The sequence below is a fragment of the Poeciliopsis prolifica genome, unplaced genomic scaffold (assembly GCF_027474105.1).
Source record: "Poeciliopsis prolifica strain line A6 unplaced genomic scaffold, Auburn_PproV2 SCAFFOLD002, whole genome shotgun sequence".
Taxonomy (NCBI): domain Eukaryota; kingdom Metazoa; phylum Chordata; class Actinopteri; order Cyprinodontiformes; family Poeciliidae; genus Poeciliopsis; species Poeciliopsis prolifica.
Window position 1 is genome coordinate 20,785,767 of NW_026562377.1, and position 25,412 is coordinate 20,811,178.

Consider the following 25,412-nt stretch of genomic DNA (forward strand, 5'->3'; position numbering starts at 1 on the left):
AGAAAGGGAAGCGCAAACGACCTGTCAGCTCGTGTCCAGGCATCTGCACACATGCAAGGCCCGTCTGGCCTTCTCTCTCAGAGTGGACAGACGTCTCTGTGAGTCTGCTCACGTCCCTACTGTCCAGACCTGCTGCTGCTGGCAACCTGCATCCGAGTTCATTTTATTGCAAGTATTTCACCAGGAATGAGTTTGGTGAATAGGTAACAAATGTGCAGCGCCTTGCTGGAGTATTACAACTCCTCGTTTATGTTTTATCAAAACACTGCCACAAATTGTGATGTATTTCATTGAGATTTTATGAGACATGCCATCCTAAATTCACAGGAATTTGTAAAGTGGAAGGGAAATGTTACAACTTTGTTTCACTTTTGTTTGCAGTTCTGCACAAAAGTATCTCGGTGAAGCAGAAGATGTCCTGGTCAGATAAGGTTAACGTTGAACTCTATTCCCTACATGGAAAATTCTAGGTCTGAACCCTAGAATCCCATCAGCATCATGCTGATGGGATGATTTCCTTCAACAGGGTTCAGAGGTGGATAGATGACCCAAAACTTGTACCCATGTATTAATGGCACTGCTCAAACATATTTTATACTCAAGTAAAAGTGGAAACAAAACACAATAATAATAGAATTATTATTGGTACTTAAGATTACTTAAGTACCAGTGAGTCTGGTGATTTATTTATTTATTGATTGATTGATTTTTGGTAAAACAAGCTTCTTCTTGGTTTAATGAAGTTACTCTGAGTGGGCAGGGTTTCCAGAAATTTTGCAGAATTAAGAGTAGTGACACTTCATAATAAAATTACATAACATTTATCTAGTTACTACCCAGCTCTGTCAGCGACTTATAATATGACAAAATGCAAAAATTTGTTTTTAGCGTTTACGAAAACACTGAAAAACAAAATCTGGCTTCCGATTGGCTGCTGAGACAGGAAACAGCATGGACTCTGCAAAAATAAAACATCAGATTAAATGATTCTGTTCCAGCTACAAATATTGATAAAATCGGACACCAGGAACACAAAGTGGATAAAAAGTGATCTTTAAATTAAAAAAAAAAAGTGTATCAAAGATGAATTATATCTAATACAGTAGTTGTGCTTTTTATTGCCAAGTGAGAGCCTTTTACAGAGTGTGGCGTCGCTGCTACTGAACACGGCTCACTGTAGTACAGTGTCAGTATTGTTCCTCATGAGTTCCCCGCAGAGCAGTAACCAGAGTAGATGCACTAAAAACAAAGACCTTTATTTAGAGAAGGCTTGTTAAAATCCTGGAGCGCTGTTTGCGCGGTGTAGCCTCTTAAGTGGCATCTGGCAGATGCTGTGATATTGCGCTGAGCTGAGATGAGCAAAATAGTCAAAATTCCCCTCTATCATCTGTAGCCCTTTGTGGCTGATTGTCTGTGTCCTGACATGAGAAAGGCCGGCTGGGCGCAGGCCAGCTGGAGCCGCCCTCAGCTCCTGTGAGAGCCAGAGATACAAAGGCTCACTGTGTCGGAGTGGCACTCTGAAACTGCACCCTGGCAGCAGCTCCAGGCAGCACTTTAGTAGTCATTTTTGATTTTTATTTTTTCCATCCACTGTCTTTCTACCTGATCCGGTCATTCTGTTTTTTATTTTCCTGCTTTTGTTCCTGTTTGTGTTTTTGATTTTTTTTCAGTTTTTTTCCACTTCTCTGTCTCTCTTTCTTTCTTTCTTGTTAAAAGAAACCTTCTTTTCTTTCTTCCTTTCTTTCTCTCTCTCTCTCTGCCCGCTTCTCTTCTCAGGCAGCACCTAGCGCATTATTAAGCAGACTGTCTATTTCACAACAGCTCGCCCTTTCACACAATGTCCTGTCAGCAACATCTTTTTCCATGTAAACAAGATTTTCCGGCTCTGTTTACACATGTGCTTGCAGTAAAAACTCCTGACAACAGGGTTACCCTGTCTTCATGCGGAGGCCGGGATTAGGTGCACTCAGGTGGAAGCAAGGCCCTAATCCGCTGTAAGAAGCCTAACAGTGTGGACCCAGATGACAACTGAGAAAACGGCAACAGTTAGGCGGTGGGGAAGTCCCTTCCTAACCCCATCCATCCTGCCATCTTGCCATTGCATCAAGCTGGGTTTAAATCTCTTCTAAAACTGGTGTTACTGAGCCACCTAATGCTGTTTCGGTTTGACTCTCGTGTGTCCTCAGGTTAACAAAGTAGAAAGGAAAATCTCACTTCTTTTGCTAAGACAACAAGTCTGACCTCAGCAGGTTATCTGTGACATCTAACCGGATTTGTAAGATTTCTGACATTTCCAGTAATCCCTCCATGAAGGCTATGGAAATATGTTGGGCTGAACTTTTGAGTTAGTTGTTCCGTTTCCTCTGGTGTCAACAGTGCCAGTGTTTTTGCACACACACAAAAAAATTTGATTTTCAAAAACCTGCAGGGTCTTGCAAAAGTGTCGGAACTCAGTAAACGTTGACACATTGCTGCATGTTACAAACACAAACTTCAATGTATTTTGTTGAAATGGCATAATAATGAAGTGAGAGGTTTAAAAGAAAAAAAATATCTGGAAAGCATTTGAAATAATTTCCCCTGAGTTATTTAAAAAAACACTTTTGACTTCAATTACAGCCACAAGTTTTCTCAGTAACTCAGGCTGAGTTTCTGAGTTCTGGCTTTGCACGTCTCAGAACTAAAATAGATATTGAGTCTTATTGAAAAAAATAGCTCAGGGTCAGTCAGACTATATTTGGCAGAAACTATCTGATTCCCACATAAAACAGATTGCCACAAGTTTGTAGGGTTATTACACAGTAATGACACTTAGCCTGACATATCATCAGGTTTATAGTGTTGTACACAATTTCTATAAGAAGCGCAACTCAAAATATCCAATTGCAAAGACCTGATAATAAAATGACTTGCTATGCTATGCATGTGTTCTGTCTGCACTGTTGAAGATCTAATCAGCTCTGAACGCTGAATGCTTGAAGCTGCTGGAGCTGATTGACTACTTTTCTTCTAAATGTTCTGATTCCTGTGAAGCTTGCATGAAGAATTTAACTTTAAATCTCTCGTGGAGATTAAGTACAGAAAAATCAGGATAGAGTTGAACACTGAATTTTGCAGCTTTCAGCTCAAAACACATACACTATCCACAATTTTGGTCTCTTAATACTTCGACACAAAGATATGACAGGATATGCAGTGAGCTTCATTTCTTCACATTTTGACCTTTCTTGATCAACATGCAGGGAAAGTCACAATAGCAAAGTGACAGCGGCGTAAAAAGAAATTTGGTGGTTCAGCTGCGATGGATTGCAGTCCCCACCCTTTGGAGAACAGGAAGGGCCAGATTCTGGGCAGTGACCCTACAAAGGTTTAAACGAGGCTGGCGGACATGAGAGGTCGCTGTGTGCAGCTTGATGTTTGGTTTGTGCCTGTTAAGTGACTGAGTTGACCCCAGAGTCGTGGTCGCCGGGTCAGTCAGAGGTGTGAAGCCACTGACCCAACGTCTGACCTGGTGTTTTGGGTCTTTCTCTTCCCAGCAGTCAAATCCAAACACACACACACACACACAAAAAGGAATCAAAGTCACACTGCGTGTTCCCTCTCTGCCATTTCCATCCTCTAAGATCCTCAAGCCTACCTGTGTAAATAAACGCTCCAGTCACCTTTCCTCCTCAACGTCTACGATTTAAGACAAACACAAGGAGGTTGGGGTTGGGCGTGGGTTAATGAGGCCAAGTTTAGGGAACAGGAGGAGTGAGGAGGGGAGTGATGGGGAGCTGGAAAGTGGGGTGGAAGGCAGGGGGAGACCCCGGGGAGCTCATTATACTCGGTCGGAGAAGACGTTAACTTACCAGCACAGATTCAGGCCCACACCTCCGAATGGTTTTAACGCACACACAGAGACTTGTTACTCTCCAGGTGTAGCGTACGCTGGTGTAAAAGCTTTTAAAGCGTGCTTATTGAAAGCAGTAGCCAAGACATCCAGTTGGTTTCTGGAGGGTTGAAGCGCCATGAACTAAAATTCATAAATTCATAAAACCACAAAAAAAAATTCTAATAATAATAAAGGTGACATTTGGTAAAGAACTGCTCCACAAAAACTCAAAGTTATGAGATTTTCCAGCATTTTTATTTATTTTTTTTACATTTTCTTTTAATAAAGGAACAATCGTTTTCAATATAGGCACATGTATCTTATTATTGGCCCGTAAAATATATTTCTTGTTGTTTTTTCCTTCCCTAGCCTTTGTCAGTGTTATTCTGGCTCTGTTTATTTACAAGTCCTTGTTTTATGATCATCGCTTTAATTGATAGTTAACTATGGCTCTGCTCCCCCGCTGTGAGATGAACATAAACAAGCACTAAAGCAAAACATATGTGACTCCCTCCACCCCATGTGTACGTGGATGCAACCCGGGGGTGTGAGAGCCAGGAAAGCCAGACTGGTTTCATTATGCTCCAAACTGGCTCATTATGGTTTGGGAAAAATCACCCAAACCCCGAGCTGTTTCCATGGCAATGCCATCTCAGCTCTTCCTCTCCTCTTTTCTCCTTCCGACGGCTTCTGCGCTCGCTGTAGTTTTTTGTTGTTTTTTGTCTGAATTTTTTTGTTCGTCTCGTCCTCCTCTTCTCGCCTAACAATCTGAGCGAAAACTGCACACACGCACGCATGCACAGGAAAATGGCACTCTCTTCTCCCAGAGATAAAGTTTCACAGCTACCCTCCCTCTGCCCTTTTGCTCTGGCCGCCTCCTGCTCAAAGACAAATAAACCAGTGGAAAAGAAAACAGCAGGTTTTTTTGTCTCCGTCCTTTTCCTTGCTTCTTTATTTGTGTCCATTTTTCTTGTTGCTAGAGAGTTTATGCTCCCATGTTTCCACTTGCTGCTTTTTTTTTTTTTTTTTTTGCAGACCAGGATTGTGTGAGACAAAGCAGAAAAGTGTCTCAATGAAACTTTACTCTTTTCATCTCAAGTTACATTGTAAAATCAGCATCTTTTTTTTTTCTTAACTTAAATCAAAAACAGAACTTTTTTCTTTTTCTTACTCATTAACAACAACAAAAAAATTTACTCCGATTCAATTAGTTTGGGTCGCTCATCCATGAATGCCTGGTGGTTGACCTTGGTCTCTGGGGATCAGGGAAGTTCTGTCCGATGAAGAAACCTCTAAATGGCCGTCCAGGGTGAAAGATCAAAGGTGGTGTCATGTGAACTCGTGGGCAGGTAAGATGGGAAGCATGGCTTTTTTCTCTCTCTCATAAAGTGGCTTTTAGGATGTGGGATGTCCTGGACACAGCGAGCATCCTGTGTAGGGGGGTTAAACCCAGGTTTAAAGCAAAAGTGAGGATTTCTGCTCCAATGCATCATAAGGAATCAATGGAGGTAGTTCAGACCAGGTTGCTTCATGAGTGACGCTCTTTATGTGTTTTCCAGGTTCCTCCAAAGGAGGAGAACCTTTTGGGGAAGAACGTTTGACCTTCAGTACGACACACAGTTCGTCTTTCTTACAACCAAGCTTTAATAATAAGTAGAACCACATCTATCCAGGTACTTTTATTGAAAAGCTTAAATCAGCTACTATTTAACTTATTAAACATGGCTAAATATGTGAAAGAAAGTGACTTGAATCCCATTCTTATGACTGGGAATACATTTGTTTGTCTGAGCCCAAAAAGAATTTGAAAACTACGTGCCTTACTTTTAGTAAAAGTGCACAATAATTTGGATTTTCAATGAACAACTTGAACTATCAAAAAATAGCTAAATAAATAAATCAGGCTGCTTTTTTAAAAATTTTATTTCCTTGAGTCCTTTTGTCTCTGCAATTTTGGCCCCCACGTGACAAAAGGTTTGGAGGGCCTGGATCTAAATGAGTCGTGGCCCCAAGTTTGAGAACACAATGAAGTAGTTCAGAGCTGTGCGGTTTCTTCTTGTTATTGGACGTTGTTTCAAGTTTTCCCTTTGTTACCTTCGCTCCAGTCGCGCGTGCACTCTGCCTGCGCGCACGCACAGGGACTCGCACTTTATCATGCGAGCGACCATTTGCGTTGTCACCTTGATGAAGCTGTTGGCGCCTCTCTGGGGGCCGTTTTAAAGCCCAGACATCCTCGGCCATTACTCAGGTGAAACGCCACCGGCTGGTGATCAATGTGTCTCTAATAGCGAGCACGAGAAGGAGCAAAAAGCTAGAGAAAGGCAATGAAATTGATAGAGAGAGATAAAGAGAAGCACCGAGAATGACTGCACTTTTACCATCTCGTTTATCACCCTGTTCTTTGGGAGCACTAACCCGCTGCTCTAATAGCCTGTCTGGAGAGAGTATTTACAAGGTGCCATCAAAACAGCTGCATTTATCTGGGCACTTGAATCACACACCTTTATCATTACGCCGTGTGTGAGACTGGGTGGGTGTGTGTGTGTGTGTGTACGTGTCTACTGAAAGGCCGGTTTGACCCCTTGCTTTAGCCGGAGAGGGAAGCGTGAAAAGGTGAGGCTCGGCTGCGAGGCGGATAATGTTCCTTAAAGTTCAGCCAGATCATGAAGTCACTCCCGTCTCTGTTTGTCTGCCTGACCTTCAGTCTGCTCATCTGTCTCACCGCCTATCAGTAAGACAATCTCCGGCGCAATGCTTTTGATGTGCGCCGCTTTCAGAAAGCGAAATGCTGCATAAAGAAGTCGAGGGAAGGAAAGTAAACAAAGAAAAAAAAAGTGCATGTGCAGTTTTTTTTTGTTTGTTTTTTTTTGTTTATGCACGGGAAAAGGGAAGCTGAAGAAGCAAAAAAAAAAAACACTTTGATAAGAGGATGGAGGAGGGGACTGATTTTGTGCGAGTGTGTGGGAGACGGGGAGAGCGGAGAGTGCCAGGCGATGCTGGAGGGAGGCTGGGCGTCTGGAAAGCATCAAGCTGTAGCCCAGTGTGTGTTGGCGTGTGTGTGTGTGCTGCGTGCGTGTGTGTGGGTGTGTGTGGGTGTTTGTGTGCGCCGCGCAGCTCCTCTGGTCTCTGGCTTGTTAACCTGAGGGTCACGGACAGCTTCAGGTGATGAAGTCAATGCCTGGCACACAAGATGGGAATAAAGACCTCTCCCATGGTGAGCACATGTTCATGAATAAACACACATATTTAGAGGCTTATATGCTGTGGCCTCTCTGCACCACAACTCTTTTAAGGGAGTAGTTTGACATTTAAGGGATTATGCTTATTCAGTATTTCCCCCCGAAAGGTAAATAACGTAATAAATTCAGTTATGTCAGAAGGATTAAAGTTGTACCACACTGCTTTGGAAAAAGTATTCGAAACGCTGGAACTTCACTGCAAAAACACAAAATCATGTTACCGAGTATTTTAGGTCTAGTTTCTAGTGCAAATATCTTAGTGCACTTTCAAAAAGATTAAACTAACTTACAAGTAACTTTTCAGCAAGAAATAGGAGCTTGTATTAAGTCATTTTTTCCTTAATATTGATGAAAGAATTGTCAATGTTAATGATATAACAAGATATTAATATCCTTAATATCAATATCCAAATTATTATGCACAGCAGATTTTCTAAACATTTTATGGATAATAAAGAACTGCAGATGGTCGTTCTTTGAATGTGCAGTATTAAAATCATAAACTATTTCAATCAAAAACATCTTAACAGATGAGTTACATGTCAACATAGGAAACCTTCTTTGATATCACCTGCACAATTCTTGCATCCATTGCACTTGTGAGTTTGTGGAAAGTTTCTGCTTGAATTTATTTGCAGGATGTCAGAAAACCTTCCCAGAGCTGCTGGTTTGATATGAACTGCATTCAACCCTCAGATCTTCTGCTTGAGGAAACCAAAAGTTCTCAATAGGGTCAGAGGTCAGAGGAGGATGGTGACCACACCATGAGTTTCTCCACTTTTATGCCCATAGCAGCCAATGACACAGTGGTATTCCTTGCAGCATTCATTGTCATGCATGAGGAGGATCTTGGTACTGAAGTTACAGCTCTTCTTTTTGAACCATGAAAGAAAGTGATCAGTCAGAAAGTCCATATACTCTGCTGAGGTCATTTTCACACCGTCATGGATTCTGAAGGGGACGACCAGCTCTCTCTCTCTCCCCATGATTTCAGCCCAAAGCATGATTCCACCACCTCCTTGCTGACATTACAGCCGTGTTGGGACCCAGTTGCACAGCAGTCATCAGTGAACAAGTCTGTTTGAAAATGAATCTTTATGTACAGCTGGGCCCACTGTGGCCGTTTCTGCTTGTGAGCTGGTTAGGATTTTCTCCTTCAGGACATCGTAGCAGTGATCAACATTTCGGATCTGACCATTTCTCCAGAACTGATTTGGAGAATTGAGACACCAAAAACCCTCCGCTTTGTATCTGTGTGCATTGTGTGGTCAAAAGAGACAAAGACCAACAGCTGGTACAGTGTGTGTGTGTGTGTGTGTGTGTGTGTGTGTGTGTGTGTGTGTGTGTGTGTGTGTGTGTGTGTGTGTGTGTGTGTGTGTGTGTGTGTGTGTGTGTGTGTGTGTGTTTGTGTTTTGCCTCGTGAGGCCTGGATAGGGATCGGTGTCGAATTACACAGAGTAGTTTGGATGAAGGGAGATGGAGTGAGCAGGCTCCACAGCCAACAGAGTGAAGGGGTGACAGATGAACAGCATAATGGGAGACGCGAGGAGGCGGAGGGGCGAATCGGTACTGGCTAATTAAGCCAAAGTCTGACATCCAAAGCAGTTCTCATGCTCTGGCACAAGCCATTGTTGTCAGGAATTTGAGAAATGCATTTGATCAGTGCGGTGTGTCTGTTATTTTGGATGACTCCCGGGGACAATGCAGCCACCGGAGAAGTGAGGAGGAGAAGAGAGGCATCGACTTCATGAACATGTAAATCCTTATTTCAGTTCATCAGAGGATGAAACTCCTGTTGAGCTCATTTGCTGAAGAGGAAAAAGGTAAAACCAAAAATTCCAGCTCGAAGGAGTAAAAGGAAGCCGAGTATTATTTCACTGGACCCCGGACACCTTGTGACTCCCACCTCGCTCATCTTTCCCTTTTGTCCTCATGGTGAATGTGCGTGTGTGTAAGATGAGCGTTCACCTTTAGAGTAAAGGAGTTAATATGATCCCCAGCTCTGCAGTTTTGACAGCTGAATAACCCAAAGAAGAAACAGACACCCCAATCCTGGCTTCGGTGTCCTGTCTAGAGATAAAGCCAGCCCGCTGGGAGGCGTCGGGATTCTTCATGAGCGTGCAGCACTGCGCACAAATATCCTGAAGTTTTGCACATTTCATAACATTTCTACCTTGTACTTCGATATACTTTATTGAATTATTATGTAATAAACCAGCCAGAAGCAACAACAGTGAATTGGAAAGAAATTCATACTATACTACACTAATTTGAAAAAAAAAGTATTTTTCCAATAAAACATATTTTAGGTGTGGAATTCCTATGGTGTGATAAATCTGAATCAAAACCAGTGCAACTAATTGCCTTAAAAAGTCATCTAAGAGTACATCTGTGTGTGATTCAATCTCATGCCAAAGTTGATTAGAAAACAACAAAACGTTTAGGCCTACATGTTTAAAAAAAAAAACAAGTGCAGTTATAACTGTAAACATAGAGGTGGCAGAGTCATGCTGTGGAAACACTTTTGTTTTTATAACATTCAGTTCACATAAAACCCAAATACAGGTATGCTACTACCGTTTACAATCCTGCTCATTTCAACCACCATTACTGGGAATTTTTAGGAAAACGTTTTGGCACCAGGATGCAATTAAAATATTTCATATTGACAACATTCTCCAGAAAAAATGTGCGTCTTAAAATCTAATTTTCCTCTAGAGAATAACGTCTGTAACTGATGATATCCTGAGTACGCTTCTTCTTAGCCCTGGGGTCAGACTCCTCTAAAGGTTCACAAGATAAACCTGAGAGGTCAGGGGATGATTAATGGAGGAAAGCGAGAAACGAAGAAAAAAAATATCACAATCTAAGACAGCGGTATTCGCCCCCCTACTTTTCACCAAACTTAAGCTATTCTTTCGGCGTGAACGCGTTTAGAGAAGGTGCGTGAGAAATGTACATTTAAAATGCAACTACATCATTGTATCTATTGTGGAGCTTCATAAAAATATCAACTTTTAACTGAAAAGTCAAGCAGCGGTTTGCAGTTTCATCCTCATGACAGCATTTGAAAGTTCTTCATGCTCATAGCTGCCAAGCAAAACCCAGGGACCACAACACATACAGAGGAGTTTCAAAAAGTGTTTATTTGGCAAAAAGAGAAAGAACATGATGAGAGAAAGTTGATTGCGTCCTGAACGTGAATGAAAATAGATATCAGCTCTGAAATGAATCTGTTTTTGTCATTCTTAGATTGGCTTCAACAGTAAATAGTAATCTCTGTCCATGATACTTCTTGTTCTTAGTCGTTAAAAACAGGTCGCTTCTTTCACTCCCACTATAGGATGTTTCTATTCCATGTTGGAGGTAACGTGCACGCTTAGCGCCATCTACTGGCAGAGTACAGCTCTGCAGCGACAGAATAAAAGCTTTCAGTTCAAAGGCTGGAGGAGGACATCCAGTAGTTGGTCAAAGAACCTCTAAATGTCTACATGCAGAAAGGAGTAACAGAGTTGCATGAAAAAGCTGAGCATAAAGCAGCGACGTACATTTTGTGATTTGGTTCGTATTTCTCCGTCTTCAGATCTGAGTGTAGCGCAGGTATTTTTTCCCAGAAGGCAACTCTTTGGTTGTTACTCCGTTGGGGAAGAGAGCGGTTGCTTCAGAATCAGGAAGTGAAGGGATGACCATGACTTTCTCACCAGGCTAACAGGAAACAAAACAGAGCAAAAATAAATTCCTAATACATAAATGAAAAATAAACTGAAAAAAGGTTTGTCACATCGCATGATTAAAATAAGTAGCGTGTCATGACCATCCACTTAAGACCGGGACAGTGCTGAGGCTGTGTGTCCGTAATTTGAACTTTGTACCTTCCAGTCGACGGGCGTGGCCACCTTCTTCTGCGCCGTCAGCTGCAGAGAGTCGATGACTCTGAGGATCTCGACAAAGTTCCTCCCGGTGGTGGCAGGGTAGAGGATGGACAGCTTCAGCTTCTTGTCCGGGCCGATCACAAACACCTGATATGACAAAAATCACGACTGGTCGAATATTTAGAGCACTAAAAAAAATAAAAATAAAAAATAGATGTCAAATATCCTCCAGCAATGTCAATTTAGAGCAGCAGGACAACCTGATGGATCATCACGTTATGACACAGCAGCGCTATCTGGATGCTGTGGGTCTAAAACCAAAAGGCAGGGCAGATTATATTTGCCGCATGTTCCACAAATTGTGCAAGAAAGAAATTTCTGAGTGGGACAGATAACCAGGCAGACTGCTGACAATATTTTTGCATTAAAAACCAAATGAAAAACACCATGAATAAACTTTAATATGCTTGTTATTTAGCAGACAAAAATGTAATTTCCTTATTTTTTGACCTGAGCCAAAATGACCTGCTCTGAGCAAAGTGTGGGTGAGCATTTGGTCCGGACCAGTAAACGGACTTGGACCCGATGTCTTTTTTTAATATTTTTTGTCCATCCCAACGCCATTAGAAAAAAAAAAAACATTGTCATAGTTCTATAAATAGTGACAAATACAGAAATCTCAATTAATTTTTAGGCAGAATTGGTTCAGCCCTTGACCGGATCAGAGTCAAAGCCTTTTTGCAGATGTCAGACCAGTTCTTGATCCCAACCCGAAGTTGCTGCATGTGCGTGAGCCTTCGGGTGACTTATGATTTGGAGCCTTAGATTTGGTCCAGATCTCAATGCTGTAGGTTTGATCTGCACCTCTGTCTGCATATGAACACAGAGAGATGTCAGTCACAGATTGTCAGAGTTGTGTCTGGCGGGACCAGCAGGGCAGGGCCGTAAAGTGTGTGTGTGTGTGTGGTGGTGGTGGTGGTGGGGTGGGGGGTGTTCTGGCGCTTATGCGGAACAGTTGGGTCAGCATAAAAACGTACATCAAAGAATATACTGGGTCATTGCTTGTGGTCTGAACACGTGGAAGTTTTCAGATTTAATGCACTGAATTACCATTTTATTAAAAAAAGAATCCAATGTCAATTTTAAGACAAACTTGATCCAGAGAAAATGGTCAAACTTGAATTTTAGTTTTTATTGGTTATTGAAACCAGGCAGAAAGCAGGATTCTTACGCAGCGAGCAGTCAGAGGTAGTCCAGCCTTGTTCCTCTCGTCAGGGTCCAGCATGCCCAGCTGGACCGACAGTTCTCGCTTGTCATCGGCGATGATGGGGAAAGGCAGAGGGGTGCCAGCCTCGTTGCCGTATGCCATCACATCCTGTAACCGGGCGTCGGACACATTATGCTTTACACATTACTTAGAGCTACAACGGGAAGAGTTTTCTACTTCACTGTAGCCAGAAGTAGAAACTGGTCAGGCTGATATCGGTTCTAGTTTTAAGATGAAAACATATTGAAGAGAAATTTAAAAAGTGCAGCTGTTCTTTGACAGAAGCAACATTTTTCAATTACCTCCAAAAACACCATAAAAAGGATGCTGGTTATTAACCCATTCAGAGACTTAAAATAGTGGGAGTGGTTAGTTTTGATTCTTTTTTTTTTTTTAATAATAGCATAGATGAAAGTTTCCAATGAATTTCCAGTGGGTTCAGATAGTGGATTTATATCTGTTCTGGTCAGACCGGGACAGTGCTGAGGCTGTGTGTCCAAACAACACAGCCTTTTAAACCAAACAAAACACAATTTTCTTTTAGAACGACTTGAACATGCTGTAGGGATTCAGGGAACATCACTAAGCAGGTTCATTGTCTGACAGATTCCAGTTTGTTGATACAAATCCGATCTTTTTCACAGTCCATTTGTGGAGTCCCACAGGGTTCTATGCTTGGAGCAATGTTCTTTACTTTTATGTTGATGATACTCAGCCATATGCATCCATAAATCTGATCTGTCAGGACATAAAAACCTGGATGAGTAATTTTCCTGCCTTTAAATTCTGACAAGACAGAATCTTAGGACAAAAAAAAAAAGAAAGAAAGAAAAACTGTTTCATAAGTAAATTTTTCTGGATGGCATTAAATATCTTGTCGAGGACTGATCAGTGCATTAGTTACATTACAGCTGGACTTCTCTAATTGTTTGCAATCAGAAATGGAAAAGGGGATCCTCCCCCTCTCATATATAAAGCCCTCAATAATCAGGCTGCATCAGAGATCCGATTGGTCCATATGTTCCCAACAGAGCATTTCGCTCTCAGACTGCAGCTTTACTGCTGGTCCATAAAAAGTAGAATGGGAGGCAGGAACCAGCTCCGTGAGGCAGATGTCTACTTTTAAAACTACAAAAGTACAAAGCAAAAACAAGATTCAAGTGCTACCACTGTCAAAAATGTAACATTATCCTTAAATCGATGATGCACTTGGCCGTGACTCTCAGCGTTTAACCATGCATCTCTTTCAAATAAAGCGATCATCTGAAATTTTGCTGTGTCTAATGTGCTCTCGCTCATCCTATAAGGTTGAAAATCGGCACTAAAAGTATCTGTTAAAGATGTGTTTCTCTCCTAGATGAAGCCACTAAAGGAGCTGCTGCTGCCATTAATTTCTTAACTCTTCTGCGACATAAAAAGCACACTACAGTCAATGTTTACGTTTCTTTTTTTATGCGTCTTCTCAGACATACGTGATTTTCTGCAGGCACTACGTGCTCATCCCGGAGGAGTGAATTCTGCAAGTCAACGATTCAGCAATCTCAGAAAACTTGACAGATTAGAGTAATAAACTTGAAACATTGTTTGACAATTGGATTCATTTGGAATGCATGCAGGATTGGATTGCATAACTTTTCTTCCCCTCTTTGTAAAGAGCCTTGAGATGACAGGCGTTTAGGTCCCACATAAATAAACTGGACAGATGTGGTGGGAGGGAAACAAAACTGTACTTTGGATGCAGATTGGCAAGAAAAAAATGGATGATTCCAATCGCTGTTTGCTGAGTTTCTAGTTAGTACATGCTCAGGCGCTAATGTTTAACTTTACTGGCCGAGAGCCTTCACACAGATTAAACTAACCTTGTAAAATATTTCTAAAATAAGAAATGTAATTATTTACGCACCAGGAATAGTAAAATGTATTTTATTGACAAATAAACATTCATGAACTAGAGGAGTGTCTCCACGGTTGAAATAATTGGACTTTGGACCAACAATAAAAGTCAATGGCACAAAACATGAAAGAAAATGATCAAATCCCTTATTCAGTTTGAGGTTTATTAAAATAACCCTGCTTCCCCTAGTCATGAGGATTTCAAGCAATTAGAATGCAAACAGCTACCAATGCTCCGAGTTAGTATGCTTCACCTTGCTCCAGTTCTTGTGATCCTCAACGCTGTCGATGGACAGGGCGATCATCTTTACCCCGCGCTTCTTGAACTCATCGGCGAGCTTGGCGGCGCGTGAGAGCTCGGTGGTGCAGACGGGAGTGAAATCCGCCGGGTGGGAAAACAGGATACCCCACCTGCAGGGAAAAAAAAAAAAAACATAAAACCCATCGTCTCTACCGAACGGATCGACGTCAAACTTAACTCACAAACATATGATGTTAAGAACACATATGACTGCGGTTAACAATTGGACCTCAGTGGGTAAGTGTGACCTCATTCTGGTCACATGTTTGGGAACCTAACTTTGACGCACATGCTTTCTGGATTTATTATTCACAAATCCCATGAAGTGTTGATAAGAGCAACATAATAAGAATGCTATGGTAGACATCAAAAGCAAAACATCACATTGTTTCTTTCGATTTGGCATCACATGCAGTAAAAGGGAACAGAAAACCCCTCGCTTAGGAGGATCACCTGATGTCGATCTGGCCAGAACCACCCCTCAACCCCCATGACCTCTGGAGCAGGTTCTAACAACAAATTATTCAAAATGGGCTTTGTCCTGTGCTTCCCAGGGATTCGAGCTTCCAAGTGCGCTGGCAGGAACAATCTTAATCGATGAGAAGCATAACAGGAAGCAGGAAAATCTGGGACGCAGCTTTAACAGATGACTGCCTCTCTCCCAGTCCAGCAACTATTCCCACCGTGAGAAAGAAATGAGTTAGTGTCCAGCACATGTGTTCATCTGCGTGGTACCAGCAGGAGGAAAAGAAATCCACAGAATTTGAATTCAGAGGTTGGTGGATTTACCAATTTTACTAGAAAAACAAAAACAAAAAACATCTAAAAAAAGATCATGCAGCCTTAAGCAGCATGAGGAAAAACATACAGTCCCACCAAATCGACACTATTTTTGAACAATCAAGCCTCAAACTAAATGTTCTCGTATGATCTTCATAAATTAGCCTTGTTTTCGGGGCTTTGTATTAGTTCTGTTCTCAATGAAACATGTGAAATAAAGATTATTCAAGTTATGCAGCCTGCTTATATAAAGCCATCCATTGCAGCCAGCTGGCATCACTTGAAGTCTTACGCGGCCAGATAAACGCAATAAAACTACAATCAGAACTGATCTGCTGTGAAGTCACACTTTCTACTCCACTCTCTAGACAGCAAGCTTCCACCACATGTCGCGCAGTCGCTCAAAGATGCAGAAAATTGACAGGTTATGGTTACAGCTCGTCCGTCCGAGCGTGCGCACTCACGAGTCGCCCAGAAAGTCGTGAAATTTGATCCTTCCGGTGGTCGTGTCCGCCTCAAAGTTTGGGAACACATCTCCCAGCAGAATCCCGGGCATGGCTGGCTTTAAACTGAAGCTCACAAAAGGCTGACAGAGCTGGAGGAGAGCGGCAGCGACGCGACAGCCTCTCCAGGCAGAATAAATGAACCCGGAAAAGGCGTGGCTAAAACAATGCGCTGTCGACCGCTGACCAATCAGAGAGTAGGCGTTGAACTCGTCAATATTTATTTTCTTCTCATCTTTGACGAGTGTCTGAATGGATAATATGAACGACACAGATACAAAAAGGAAGAGAAAGAAGCATTTTATGTGTAAAGTGTCAGGATTTTATGTAGTTATGAATGTGCAGAGAAAAAGACATTTCCACCTACAATGTGGAAGAAATATCCCAAATGATTTCAAAGTGAGTTTATGTGAAGGCATTTTTAGTGATAGTTTTAGTGATAGTGAAGAAAAAAAGCTGTGATTTTCCAGTAAGTAGGCAGAGACATTGTTTTAGCTGATTTGAGCTACTTGAATCTCAAAGAAACAGGTATTTGCAGTAAACTTGTAAAAGAAGGTGATCTGGACAAATGAGAGCAAAGCTGACATTTTTTTGACTGACATCAGAAACCTCTGACTGAAAATAATCACAACAAATCATCACAAATACCACAACATCAAGCTGTGAGGGACAGATGATTTTGGTCATTGTTGATGGTTTGAATGTTCATTGTGGTTTCAGTGCTTACTGCAATATTTGTTGGTCTATTTTATGCAATCGCAAACGTCAATTTTAAATTTTAAACGTGTACACATTTACAGAGTGTACACAGAGTTATTGCTTATGCAATAAATAAATAAAAACTGATTGAAAATCAATTTATTCACTGCATGCTTATATGTCTGTTTGTGGCAGGTTGAGACAGAGCTGCACACGAAAACCTTTAAACCATTCAGACTAAGAAACAAAAGAGACGCAATTAAAACTGTCAGATGACTTATTACCCCTCGGTAATAACTCAGAAATAGTACAAATAGTTTGGATGCACTTTTTTCGTCTTTCCCACTTACTGGTGGTTTCTGTTTATGTCACAGGTTTGTGATGCATTTCTATCCTAAAGAAAAAGATGTAAAACTTCAGTTTTTACACAACGAGATATTAACGTATGGGAAAACCTCACGAAATCCGTACAATGGCCACCGAGACCGTAAGAAAAACTTGCAGTCCGCATTAACAAATCGGTGACCTTAACTGACCTTTGCGTTCCCTCGCAATAATGTAACGCAAAAGAAAAGAAACTCCCCATGTCCCCTCAGGGGCTCCGTAGTGCAACGTTGCAACAAACCCAGGAGAAGACTCAATTTCCCAGGGTGCTCTGCGCAATGAGCAACAAATATGGCGGTTCGTTTCAAGGAACCCGGACGTGACAGGAATTATCAACAGATGAGCTAAAGGAGCGAAAACCTTCGCGAAGCGGCTGACATTTTTCATTTATCGTTTGCGTATCGTTTGGGTGGACGGCCCACTGAAGCCTCAAAGGGGAAAATGCCGTCTCCAAAGGCTAAAAACGCCGGTCGCAGGGATGGCAGCCCGGTGCTCGGCACTAACTTCGACTTCGTGTCGCTGACCAAGCCGCTGAACCGCTCCTCCCCGCCGCACCTCCTCCAGCGACAGGGCTCCGACCCGACCACCGCTCGCCTCCGGGCCTCGGAGAGCCCCTCGCGTCGCCGAGGCTCCGGCTCCTCCACGGGCTCGGCGAGCGGCCAGGGGCCACCGGAGGAAGACGGCATACGCCTCAACCCGTCCCTCATCGGCATCTCGCTCAGCTCCCTGCTCGCCATCGACCTGTGGCTGTCCAAGCGGCTCAGCGTGTGCGCCTGCGAGGACTCGTCGTGGGGCAGCGCGCGGCCCCTGATGAAGCTGATCGAGGTGTCCGGACACGGCATCCCGTGGCTGGCAGGCGCTGCTTACTCCATGTACAAGAGCGACAGCGCTGCGGGACAGGAAGTCATGCTCAACCTGCTCCTGGGTAAATGCGCTACAATAACTCTCATATCTGTAAATAAGACAATAACTGGACTCGGTTCTAGTTCACATATCTGCTCTGCCTCCTCCACATCTTGCACTATCCTCGCTATTAGTGAGTGATTTATTTACATTAATTCAGGTCTTGAGTTGGGATGCTATTCTCCTTTGTGAAGCACTTCAATAAAGGGGAAACAAATTAGTGCTTCATGTAAGCGAAAATCCAACACCTACACAGGAAACAATTGGATTTAAATGAGATTGTGATAAAGGGAAGCATAACATTTCTAAACCACATTGGTTCTGATGAAACTAATAGAAAACCACGAATATTAGAAAGAATTGAAAAAATGAAAAGCAAGTAAAATCTACATTTATTGACTGGTGTTAAAATGAATTAGCAGAAATTAAATAAGTTCATGGTTTTAAAATCAAGATGGTTCAAATAAAAGTACTCGTACTCTCATTTAGGCTCATCCGCCTAAATGTTCTTGCAACTTTACTTTGATTAGACCACGAGCAATAGAAACCAAAGTCAAGCTTAGGATTAGTGACAGATTAAGTTTTTGCCAAATTCAAAAACTTTCATTTTGTCCATGGCTTTTAAAGTTTGTAGAAAATATAGATCACATTTGACCTCTTAGAAAAGGAAAATGCAATAATTTAGAACAAATTAAGCCAAGCCTTTGAATGCATCACTTATGATGTGATGAGAAATACTTGCTTTCATTAGCACTTTCCTGAAATCTATTCTTCTGGAGGGTTTCCCAGCAGATTTTGGCAGAGTTGCCCCAGGCGTTGCATGAATTTTTTAGCACTCTGATGCCGGCGGACATAAATCCTCCCAAACATCAGTCGCATCTCAAAACCTCCTCTAGTCAGAGCTGATGGTTTTGTTCACTTTTACGTACTGGAAACATTTCTGCAGCATTATGGTCTAACATTAAAATGCGCTGTCGTACTTTAACTGATTGTCACAATGAACAATATTTCATTGTGACTTCGTTCAGTAACATGAGAAATAGACATCAACCCAGCAGGCTAGGATGTGGTTGATGGTGTCAGGTTCTTTTAGAGGTTTACGCTTTTCCGTCAACAGCTTTGACCTGACCCCGTTTTGTTTCCTATTTCTAAATAGCTATTGCTCCAAATACCCATTTGGCAGTTTCAACTCGCATTTCACTAAACCCAATTTACCGCCGTTTGCTTACAGAGTAGAGAACATCCCATTTGTTGGCACAAAATGATGCATATGGTTTGTTCAAGGCTCCCTTGTGAAAGAGGACTCTGGGAGTATGAGACAGTGAAAAGGCAAAATGACCTTTAAGAAACCTGTTAATGTTAGTGTGAGATTAACGTTAAAAATAAAAAAAACAGTGAATGGGTTTAAGAATACCGCACTCTAACTTTGCTCCTCCGTTCATTAAAAAAGGAACAGTCTAGTCAGCCATCAACTCTTGGAATAAACAGATCGACACCATTAGATTAAATAAACACTAACTAGCATTTGCTGATCTTGTCATATTTCGGTCTGATTTAATAAATAAAGGTTATTATGACCCAACTCTCTTCATTTGTGCAGCACAGGTTGATTTTAACCATCTGCTAACCCATTCAAACCTGACACTACATTAACTATATATATATATATATATATATATATTTTTTTTTTTTTACATTTTACAATATAAAAATTACAGTATTTTTAAATGTAACCTGTTATATTTCTTAATTTTCCGATCTTCTAACATCCCTATAAGCACTTCTTGGTGGGATAACTAACAGTGTTAAAATGTGCAGCAGTTATTCCCATTTTCTTCTCTAATTTGACGTTTTAAGCTCGATGTTCACTGAACCTGTTCATCATCATGCATTGAGTTGGAGCTGCGACAGAGCCGGCTGTGTTTTCGGTATTGCTGCATGCATGGAGAGTTGCTGGCTACATCGGTCTCTCACACTATGTGGACTTATTAGGACACTTGGAGGAAAGCCATTGGGCAATGTTATTAGTAGCACATGTAATTTTAGTTTTAGGTCAAGTCTGTGTTGGAAAACTTGATTCCAGGAGGACTGAGGAGGTGGCGCTCTAGGGTTTAATCATGTCACATGTTTCTGATGAGGTCATACAGTCTTTTCAGATGGTCAATGAGCATTTACTGAGTCTGGAAACTTGATTAAGATGAATAAACTTGGATCGAAAATTGTCAGATTTGAGCAAATGTCAGTTCTGAGACTTGGGCACTTGCTTCACACAGCCACCAGATGGCGCCAAGACAATGATGTCTGGAGGACTAAAGTTTCAGAGGTTTCACTAATCTTGTTATCATGCAATCTGTATGTAGAGTAGGGCTGAAACGATTTGTCGTCAACTCATTTAGGAAATTATTAATCTAACTGGAGTATACAGACTCAAAAAATAGCCACTGGGTGAAAAAATGACATATTCAGGGCAGTAATTAAGCCAACACTGTACAAAAAAACGATATGTTTTGCATTTAAGATAAAAACACCTTTGTCTGTAAATATGTTCCACACAGAACTCTTTTAAGTGTAAGTTTCACCCAGTTTAGATTTACTACAGGAATGTTATGGAGTTTAGGTAATAAAATGCTAATTTTCTTACTTCAAAAAGCAATTGAAATATTTAATTCTTTGCATCTCTTAATGTTTCTCTAACACTATAAAAAAGGTTTAACGAATTAAACAAAATATTTGTAGACTGTGCCGTTTTTACTTTAATCGTCAGAATAATCGATAGATGAGTATTGTGGAGGTAGTCCTCCTGTTTGTGGTGCAGTGTTATGATGATCCTTCATGTCTGCTTCTTCTTCTTCTCTCCCACAGGCCTTCTGCTGGACATCATCCTGGTCGGCTTGGTCAAAGCGGTGGTGCGTCGGCGTCGGCCGACTCATAACCAGATGGACATGTTTGCCACCTTCTCCGTGGACCGCTACTCCTTCCCCTCCGGCCACGCCACCCGAGCCGCCATGTGCGGCCGCTTTCTGCTGGCCCACCTGGTTCTGGCTGCGCCGCTCAGGGTCCTGGTCTTGCTGTGGGTGGGCCTGGTGGGGCTCAGCCGAGTGCTGCTGGGCAGGCACCATGTTACCGATGTGCTGTTTGGGTTTTGGATGGGGTACTGCCAGTACAAACTGGTGGAGATACTGTGGCTCTCTCCTCAAACTCTACAGAGCTTGCTGGGGCATTTAGCTTAAATTTAGAGACTGAGAGGAAGAGAGGGGGTGTGAAATGGTTTTGCTTTAGGGGCCTCGTCACATTTTTTATTTTAATTTCTCTGCTCTAAAATTGTTTTCATTGGGGTAGACTCAGGAGAAGAGTCCCCCAAAGTCCTGCTTTGTGCTACTTTACAGACATTCAGTCTGTTTCTTACCTTTCATTTGGGTTTGTAGATAGGAAGCATCTACTAAACATTATGAAACAAATCTAAACCTGCGCAGGTCCATCTGATGTTGCTAATATGTTTACAGTCAGGAGAGACATGGGTTGAGTCTTCTGAGGGGCCCTGAAGCCGGATGAGCAACTCAAATCATCAAGACGGGTCTCACAGACGCTCCGTCACGTTCAGATCTTTGGAGGTTGGCATTCGGGTCCTCTGGGTCCAGATAAATGTCAGGATCCAGATATCTCTGCAGGTCAGCGTCAGCGTTAATCACAATGTTGTTGCTGAGTAGTTCAAGGGTTTTAAGACCAAATTGGAGGAGACTCTGTTTACCACTTTAGCTAACTCAACTTTCAACCTACCTGTTCATCAGGTTACACATGGGGACTAAATACATTTCATGGACCAAGTTGTGCTTATGTCTGTAGAAAAATCACACGATGAAGATAGTATTTGTTATTTTCCATTAGTTAATGCAGAGGCAAGCAGACAAAAGACGTAGTTTTGAGTTCTGATCCATAAGATATGCTAAAAAAACAAAACTAAGGCATGTTTAGATGTTTTTCTACTACTGTGGAAGAGTCACTGTTGTTACAGTAAGATTTGTAAAGTTGTTTCAAACATGTGGGTTGGGTGCACCATGTGATACATTACCAGGGGTTCATCAGTAAAAACAGCAGGTGTCCTCGTCCTCCTTAATCTCAGCACACATAGATGATCAACTCATATATTCAGCCCGTCAACCAAATTAGCTTCTTATAATCAATATTGTCATCAAGTTTGCGCTTTTTCTGACTGAATATGAATTATTGTATCTGTGGATTTTGCTTCACCCAGCAGCAGCAATCATAACGTTCTGGTTCACTAAGCCATATTAATATCAGCGGGAACATGTGTAAGTTTTTAAATCTTCTACTTGATATACTCTAGCACTTACAATCAATCAGTCATCTGTCACAGTGCCTCCTTTGGGTGTCAGTTTTTCTTTTGTTTTTTGTTTTTTCACATGATATTTCCTTTTTAAGTACTGTTTTTAATAATTTATGACTAATGAGGGACAAATTTGCATCTGAATTTCCAACATTTGAAGAAAACCTCTGAAGAACATTTATTTAGATAAAAGCTAAACTTGTTTTTAAGGACTCCTAACCCTCTCAGGCTCAAATTACTTGCAAAGACTGGCTAAGTTGTTGCAAATCTGCAACACCTGCCTGGAGAGGGTTAAAAGAAACATTTGCAAGAATAATAAAAAAAAAAAAACTTAAGAGAATTGTAAACTGTGATGTAAAAATTTCTGAGACTATGTAAGCATATTGTTTAAGTAGTCAGCTAGCGCAGCTAGCTTTCCACTCTGCACGGAGAACAGTTTCAGGCTTCCTGCACAGTAAAGGACATGATGCATCCTTATGGCAACATATTCACTGATCAATAATTTTACAGAACATCTTTAGCTGTAGAGAAACTAAATTCAAACATCATAGATGTGCTGCTTTATTATCATCGTTCAAATCAACAGAACAAATATATGCTTTGGTGAAAAACCAACAGAAGTCAGACAAAGGTTGAGGGTTCAGTGAAGATGCGCTAGTTTCCTTTTTTCATATCAAAACTAGCAGAAAATGAACTGATTCCTCTACTGCAGGAGTGTCGAGCCTACGCTCCCAGTTCACGCTGCAAAAACAATCCTTGGAAGGTATCGAGAACTTCGTTTTGTGCTCTAATGAGCCGGTTATGGCCTGAATGATCATAGAGGTCAGCAGGTGGTGTGCAGTTTTGTAACTTTCTTTACCACGTAGAGTAATAAAAATGTAAACATATCTGCCTGCCTGTGCAGCATGCCAAAAAGAATTAGCCTGACTAAGAACATTTTCCAGCGCATCATATCTTCGCTGGAGCTGATGTATGGTATATAGTGTCAAGCATATTTTCATGACTGTGACAAAAAACTGAGCTAAATCTTATTTCTCTTCTGCAAACTAGCAAAAGTTGCCTTTCTTGTGAATGTGCTGCTGATCTTTGTTTTGAAAGCCCTCATCCCTTCTTTCTAATATCTCTGAAGGCAATAACCTGCAAATGGGCCAGACTGACTTCCAGGTGTCTCAATACGATGAGTCTTCCTTTAGTCTTAAGCTATTATTTCAGTGTTTGAGTGTGAACCCTTATTAGTTCATTTTTATCGTCATTCATATCACTGCACTTAATTTTCACTTACAAAAGGGCATTTCTGCAAATTGTTGATGCGTTGTAGCGACGCAATCGGTGGAGATGACGCAACAATTATGTGCGTTCAGTGGCAACGCGGGGTCACGGAGGCTGATGACCCCGGTTTGAGGTGTGTGAAGCTCTGGTTAGCCGTAGTGGCTCTTTGCTGGTTGGTTAGAGCCAGATCCAGACTGTGTCCTCTTCTGCAATATCGGACCAACGGTCTTCCCGGAACATGGCGACTTTCCAGATTTCAGCATCCTTTGCTGTTGCAAATCACAATATGCTGAATAGCACATTTATGACCAAGTTTGTTTTACTACTGTGAAGAGTATGAATAGACTTTAACCTAAGAGAAGCAAAGTAAAAAATAAAAAAAAATAAGTTGCTACATTGTTAATGTGCGAGTGGTGGATAGATTTTGCACTCATTGGCTGTTTTCGGTTTTGCTCACTGAAAACCGATATACTGTATTGAAGTTTTATCTTGAAGAGTTTAGCTATATGTGAGTGTGATTGCATTGTGTCGTGTCGGTACATTTGCTTCGGCTGTTAAATATGTTAAAGATTTTTAATTAAATGGGGAACGCAACTGAAACCGCCTACCGTATTTTCTGATGCATGTTTGTGACGAATTTTTGGAACAGCTCAGAAAGATCTTGGTTTACCCAAATGAGCATGAGCAAATGCTCATTCCGTATATTATTTCAAGACGAGGTGTTTTTAATCATGCAGTAAACACCAGCGTTAATAATGGAGTTCATCATGGTTATGTGCTTGGTCAAACACTTTTTACATAATTAATACTTTAAGTAGAGAGCAATTTATAAATACTACTGCTACATAACTGGTGGTGAAATATTTTCATCTGTGAATCAAGATAATACTAATAAGTCACTCAATTAAGCTAAAAGTCGTAAAGAAACCAAGATGTTGAATGAAGAGACTCAAGATGTTCAAACTACACATTTTGAAGAACGGCACATTTTAGAAGTGGGGAGTCCAAATGCAGACGCACAGCAAACTTCAGATTTTTATTTGAAAAGAAAAAATAAAATAAACCCATGTATCAATTTCCTCCTAATTCACATGAATAAAATGAAATAAAAGTTAAATCACCTGAGTGCATTAGTTTTCAAGGAAACATAAGGCACAACAAACGAGAAGGCCCTTCAATGTACTGTAGAAGATGCTTTCAATATTTCAGTAGGCTGAAGCTGGACGTTTGCATTAAAAAAATTTTAAAAATATAATTCAATCATGCAGATGCCGTGTGCAGTGAATGCCACTCGTTCACCCGCCGGCCGTCTCCCACACCCACTTGATTGGAACACAAAGTGGACTTCAGTCGAAGTAAAACCTCACTGATTTGGGCAAACGTTGCTCAAGCCGATAAAAGCCTTTTTGGGTCAGTAGGTGAGAAAAAAGAGAAAACTGAGGCTCTGCGATGGTTCCTTTGTGTATAAAAAGACTGAACTTCAGGTGATGCTCCTCCAAACTGGACAGGAAAGCGGCACACGAGGATCGTCACGGTACGAAAATGCATACTAGATTTCTCTCCATTTTAAGCATTACAGTCCATGTGTGGCTTAATAAGATGAAACTAAAGGGCTCAAGGAGTTTGCATGGGCCGTTTGATTAGTATTTACTCTTTGAAATGATCTCATCGAAAATAAAGACAACAATCCAGTGCTTTCGATGAATTGTAAGATTGCCTTTGCCCTGATTTGTATTTCTAAGAACTGAGAAGATTTTATGACAGAACATGAAAGGAAAAGCTGATAAGAATGTGATGCAGACAGCAGGTGAACTAAAATTGCTTTGAGTGCAAGAAACCAGATAGTGAACTTCTGCAAAAGTGTACTTTTGGTTTAAAAAGTCAATAAAGCATTTACAGAAAGTGGACATATGTAAAGTAAGGAATCACAGACATCAGTGATGGGAAGTACACTGGATGACACAAGGGAGGAAAGTTAGGGAAAGAAAAGGTTTCAGCAAAGTTGCCATAAACACATTGAGAAACAGGGAAGAGGGGAAATAAAATGAAACCCTTGATAAGAGTGGAGTTGCTCAACTAAAAC

At 41.4% G+C, this 25,412-nt stretch overlaps 2 protein-coding genes across 2 annotated transcripts; one reads left to right on the forward strand and one right to left on the reverse strand.

Annotated features, from left to right (window-relative positions):
* Positions 1 to 10,240: 10,240 nt before the first annotated feature.
* prdx6 (peroxiredoxin 6) lies at positions 10,241 to 15,870 on the reverse strand. Its single transcript, XM_055051328.1, has 5 exons — positions 15,691 to 15,870; positions 14,400 to 14,556; positions 12,217 to 12,360; positions 10,986 to 11,132; positions 10,241 to 10,818 (listed from the first exon to the last, which is right to left on the reverse strand). Exons 1-5 carry the CDS (start codon positions 15,780 to 15,782, stop codon positions 10,693 to 10,695), a joined length of 666 nt encoding a protein of 221 aa, XP_054907303.1. The 5' UTR covers positions 15,783 to 15,870; the 3' UTR covers positions 10,241 to 10,692.
* Positions 15,871 to 17,094: 1,224 nt separating this feature from the next.
* On the forward strand, positions 17,095 to 23,929 carry plpp6 (phospholipid phosphatase 6). The gene is made up of 2 exons (XM_055051315.1): positions 17,095 to 17,737; positions 20,578 to 23,929. The coding sequence occupies exons 1-2, from the start codon at positions 17,254 to 17,256 to the stop codon at positions 20,943 to 20,945; spliced, it is 852 nt and encodes a 283-aa protein (XP_054907290.1). The 5' UTR covers positions 17,095 to 17,253; the 3' UTR covers positions 20,946 to 23,929.
* The last annotated feature ends 1,483 nt before the right edge of the window (positions 23,930 to 25,412 follow it).

Bases quoted from the DNA above. Each gene is read 5' to 3' on its own strand.
- plpp6 (XM_055051315.1), top strand. From the start codon at position 17,254: ATGCCGTCTCCAAAGGCTAAAAACGCCGGTCGCAGGGATGGCAGCCCG. The intron at 17,738-20,577 runs GTAAATGCGCTA...TCTCTCCCACAG, and splicing joins CATGCTCAACCTGCTCCTGG to GCCTTCTGCTGGACATCATC.
- prdx6 (XM_055051328.1), bottom strand. From the start codon at position 15,782: ATGCCCGGGATTCTGCTGGGAGATGTGTTCCCAAACTTTGAGGCGGAC. The intron at 14,557-15,690 runs GTGAGTGCGCAC...TTTTCCCTGCAG, and splicing joins CACGACTTTCTGGGCGACTC to GTGGGGTATCCTGTTTTCCC. The intron at 12,361-14,399 runs GTGAAGCATACT...GCCCGGTTACAG, and splicing joins ATCACAAGAACTGGAGCAAG to GATGTGATGGCATACGGCAA.